This window comes from Rutilus rutilus (assembly GCF_951802725.1).
Source record: "Rutilus rutilus genome assembly, chromosome: 4".
NCBI lineage: Eukaryota > Metazoa > Chordata > Actinopteri > Cypriniformes > Leuciscidae > Rutilus > Rutilus rutilus.
The window spans coordinates 117,501-122,547 of NC_140212.1; the positions used below are offsets into that span (position 1 = coordinate 117,501).

At 52.8% G+C, this 5,047-nt stretch overlaps 1 protein-coding gene across 1 annotated transcript in view; it reads left to right on the top strand.

The window, feature by feature from the left end:
• LOC311289102 (protein PHTF2) overlaps window positions 1–5,047 on the top strand; it is a 33,025-nt gene that overhangs the window by 12,302 nt on the left and 15,676 nt on the right. Inside the window, exons 4-7 of the mRNA XM_084406860.1 lie at window positions 1,784–1,853; window positions 1,958–2,373; window positions 2,820–3,039; window positions 4,071–4,987. Coding sequence (XP_084262986.1) covers window positions 1,784–1,853; window positions 1,958–2,373; window positions 2,820–3,039; window positions 4,071–4,987 — 1,623 coding nt within the window. The remainder of the gene's footprint in view (window positions 1–1,783; window positions 1,854–1,957; window positions 2,374–2,819; window positions 3,040–4,070; window positions 4,988–5,047) is intronic.

A 5,047-nucleotide genomic window follows, 5' to 3' on the forward strand; every position in this document is an offset into this window, starting at 1 on the left:
GGGCCTCTATAGAGCGCAAGACCAGGGCCTCAATAGAGCGCGAGACTGCAAGAGATCGGAGCCTCTATAGAGCGCGAGAGACAGGGGCCTCTATAGAGCGCGAGACCGCAAGAGACAGGGGCCTCTATAGAGCGCGAGACAGGGGCCTCTATAGAGCGCGAGACAGGGGCCTCTATAGAGCGCGAGACAGGGGCCTCTATAGAGCGCGAGACCGGGGCCTCAATAGTGTGCGAGACCAGGGCCTCAATGGAGCATGAGACCGGGGCCTCAATAGAGCGCGAGACTGCGAGAGACCGGGCCCTCAATAGTGTGCGAGACCAGGGCCTCAATAGAGCGCGAGACTGCGATAGACCGGGGCCTCAATAGATCGTGAGTCCGGGGCCTCAATAGAGTGCGAGACGGGCCTCAATAGAGTGCGAGACCAAGGCCTCAGAGCACGAGACCGGGGCCTCAATAGAGCGCGAGACTGCGAGAGACCGGGCCCTCAATAGTGTGCGAGACCAGGGCCTCAATAGAGCATGAGACGGGGCCTCAATAGAGCGCAAGACTGCGAGAGACCGGGGCCTCTATAGAGCGCAAGACGGGCCTCTATAGAGCGCGAGACCGGGCCTCTATAGAGCGCGAGACCGGGCCCTCAATAGAGCACGAGACCAGGGCCTCAATAGAGCGTGAGACTGCGATAGACCGGGGCCTCAATAGATCGTGAGTCCGGGGCCTCAATAGAGTGCGAGACGGGCCTCAATAGAGTGCGAGACAGGGGCCTCTATAGAGCATGAGACCGGGGCCTCAATAGAGCGCGAGACTGCGAGAGACCGGGCCCTCAATAGTGTGCGAGACCAGGGCCTCAATAGAGCGTGAGACCGGGGCCTCAATAAAGCGCGAGACTGGTCCCTAATGCCGGTCCCTAATGCCGGAAGCCGGATTAACTTCGGCAGACATTAAACTCCTCACTGATGATGATGATGATGATGATGAAGACGGGTCTCATGTGTAGCAGCTTAGAGTGAATCTCATTCAGATTGTTTGTGTTTGTGTTGCGCTATGACTCGTGTGTGTGTGTGTGTGTGTGTGTGTGTGTGTGTGTGTGTGGCCGAATGTCTTGCGTAACGAGGGATAGGCAGACAAATATAAAGAGGGCAGAAAGTGATTCGACTCATTCTGCTCGCCAGACCGGGCCCTCAATAGAGCGCGAGACCGGGCCCTCATGCCAGTCCCTAATGCCGGAAGCCGGATTAACTTCGGCAGACATTAAACTCCTCACTGATGATTATGATGATGATGAAGACAGGTCTCATGTGTAGCAGCTTAGAGTGAATCTCATTCAGATTGTTTGTGTTTGTGTTGCACTGTGACTCGTGTGTGTGTGTGTGGCCGAATGTCTTGCGTAACGAGGGATAGGCAGACAAATATAAAGAGGGCAGACCGGGGCCTCAATAGAGCGCGAGACCGGGCCCTCAATAGAGCGCGAGGCCGGGGCCTCAATAGAGCGCGAGGCCAGGGCCGGGGCCTCAGAGCACGAGGCCGGGGTGTTTGCGTGTGAATAAAATCAGTTCTAAATTCCTAATAATCTGTGATATTAAATGTGTGCATGACTGAAGGAGGAGAGTATGTAATTGCTCTACTCATGAATTGACTAATTAAACTCAAATGAAGTGTGTGACACGCATGGTTTCAGTGTGAATGAATGATGTTTGACAGAGACTGAGTGTCTCTCTCTCTCTCTCTCTCTCTCTCTCTCTCTCTCTTTCTCTCTCTCTCTCTCTCTCTCTCTCTCTCTCTCTAGGGTCTGAGGAACAAACCGAAGAAGACGGGTCACGTGAAGCCGGACCTGATTGACGTGGATCTGGTCAGAGGTCAGACACACACACACACACACACACACACAGAATTCTCTGCGTTCACAGTTTCACAGGTCATCAGGTCGCAGGTCGTGACCAGTGGTGTGTTTATCTGTCAGGTTCTGCGTTTGCTAAAGCGAAGCCCGAGAGCCCATGGACGGCTCTGACCCGGAAGGGCATCGTCAGGGTGGTGTTCTTCCCCTTCTTCTTCCGCTGGTGGATCCAGGTCACGTCCAGGACCGTCTTCTACCTGCTGCTGTCTCTCTACCTGCTGCAGGGTGTGTGTGTGTGTGTGAGAGAGAGAGAGAGAGAGAGAGAGAGAAAGAAAGAGAACACCTGCTGCAGGGTGTGTGTGTGTGTGTGTCTGTGTGAGAGAGAGAGAGAGAGAGAGAGAGAGAACACCTGCTGCTGTCTCTCTACCTGCTGCAGGGTGTGTGTGTGTGTGAGAGAGAGAGAGAGAGAGAGAGAGAGAGAACACCTGCTGCTGTCTCTCTACCTGCTGCAGGGTGAGTGTGTGTGTGTGTGTGTGTGTGTGTGTGTGTGAGAGAGAGAGAGAACACGCCTGTGATTTACATGTGGCTACACATCCCTCCTTCAGGTTTAGTGTAAGCTGATCTCCAGCAATAACAAAACACACCAATCTCACTCATCCAGAATCTCAGAAATAACCAGTAGTGCGAATGCAACCAGGAAAACGTTCCTAGGGGAACCCTTAGTTCTCGGGGAACCACCCTGGTGGCTCAAGATCCTATAACGGTGTTCCTAGAACAGGAATTTAAACCTCATTTAAAAGATGGATTTCCTCACTTAAAAGATGGATAGAGCACTACAGCGAGCTAACCCTAACCCTAACTACAGCGAGCTAACCCTAACCACAGCGAGCTATATGGAACAGAGGGAAACGCTTGCCGCCAGACTCCCTTAAACCTCCCTCAATCTCAAATCCATAATCACCTTGATGATGAACCTGACATTGCCGAGGTGTTATCCACCATTGAAAGTATGAGTAAAGGAAAGGCACCAGGTGCAGATGAAATACCAGATGAGCTGCTACAAGCGGGTCTAATCCCGTTAGCCAGTCATCTTCACCAACTCATTCTGAAATGCTGGCATGCCAAACAAGTTCCACAAGATTTCAAAGACGCAACGATCACACTCTTTATAAGAAAAGAGGCTATCGTGGTGACTAACAATTATCGAGGTATTTCATTGCTGTCTGTCACTGGCAAAGTACTTGCTCGTATCCTACTGAAACGTTAGCAGGAAATCGCTGAAGATGCACATCCAGAATCGCAGTGCGGGCTCCGACCACAGCGATCAACCACTGATATGATCTTTGCTGTCCGACAACTACAAGAGAAGTCTCGAGAGCAGCGGCAACCGCTTTACATGGACTTTGTTGACTTAACAAAAGCTTTGACTACGTGGACAGAAATCCTTGAGAAAGCTGGCTGTCCTCCTACTATACTCTTACTGATTCAGTCACTTCATGACGGTGTGCTGGGTGAAGTCTGACGGTGTGCTGGGTGAAGTTTGACGGTGAGCTGTCTGGTATGTTTCCCATCAAACGAGGTGTAAAACAAGGCTGTGTATTAGCGTCGACACTGTTCGGTATTTACTTCTCCTATGTATTCAAAAGAGCATATGAAGACCTGGACAACAATACTGGTGTCTCCCTATTGTCACGCAACGATGGAAATTTCTTCAATCTGTCTCGTTTCAAAGCTAAAACCAAGACCCAGCAATTTGTTGTGTGTGAACCACTCTACGCCGATGATGCGCGTCATCTCCGGATCAGCTTCAAATCCTGATAGATCGATGAATCGTGACAAATTTGGACAATCACTGAGACCCCCCTTGCAGAAGTTGAAAATTTCACCTATTTGGGCTCTACAATGACTCGAAATGCAACACTTGATCTCGAATTGGGTCCCAGACTTGGTAAAGCAGCTTCTCCCTTCGGAAGACTCACTAAACGAGTTTGGCGGAATAAGCACCTGCCTGTCCGGACTAAAGTCAGAGTCTATGAAGCCTGTGTCCTGAGCATTCTCCTCTACGGAGCAGAAAGCTGGCCAACCTATCGCCCAAAGAAAGTAGACTCCGTGCTTTTCACACCAGAAGTCTATGGTTCATCATAGGAAAAACCTGGGAAGACAAGATAACAAACGAGGAACTCTTTAAGATAACTAATTCAGGACCTCTATCATCAAGGCTGAAACCCTTCCGTCTCAGATGGGCACAACAGAATGCCACCATCCCGCATCCCTCACTCTGTCCTCCCTCACTCTGTCCTCCCGCATCCCTCACTCTGTCCTCCATCCCGCATCCCTCACACTGTCCTCCATCCCGCATCCCTCACACTGTCCTCCATCCCGCATCCCTCACACTGTCCTCCATCCCGCATCCCTCACACTGTCCTCCATCCCGCATCCCTCACTCTGTCCTCCATCCCGCATCCCTCACTCTGTCCTCCCGCATCCCTCACTCTGTCCTCCCGCATCCCTCACTCTGTCCTCACTCTGTCCTCCCGCATCCCTCACTCTGTCCTCACTCTGTCCTCCCGCATCCCTCACTCTGTCCTCACTCTATCCTCCCGCATCCCTCACTCTGTCCTCCTGCATCCCTCACTCTGTCCTTCCGCATCCCTCACTCTGTCCTCCCGCATCCCTCACTCTGTCCTCCCGCATCCCTCACTCTGTCCTCACTCTGTCCTCATGCATCCCTCACTCTGTCCTCCTATATCCCTCACTCTGTCCTCACTCTGTCCTCACTCTGTCCTTCCGCATCCCTCACTCTGTCCTTCCGCATCCCTCACTCTGTCCTCCCGCATCCCTCACTCTGTCCTCACTCTGTCCTCCCGCATCCCTCACTCTGTCCTCCCGCATCCCTCACTCTGTCCTCCCGCATCCCTCACTCTGTCCTCCCGCATCCCTCACTCTGTCCTCCCGCATCCCTCACTCTGTCCTCACGCATCCCTCACTCTGTCCTCACGCATCCCCTCACCCTGTCCTCCCGCATCCCTCACTCTGTCCTCACTCTGTCCTCCCGCATCCCTCACTCTGTCCTCACTCTGTCCTCCCGCATCCCTCACTCTGTCCTCCCGCATCCCTCACTCTGTCCTCACTCTGTCCTCCCGCATCCCTCACTCTGTCCTCCCGCATCCCTCACTCTGTCCTCACTCTGTCCTCCCGCATCCCTCACTCTGTCCT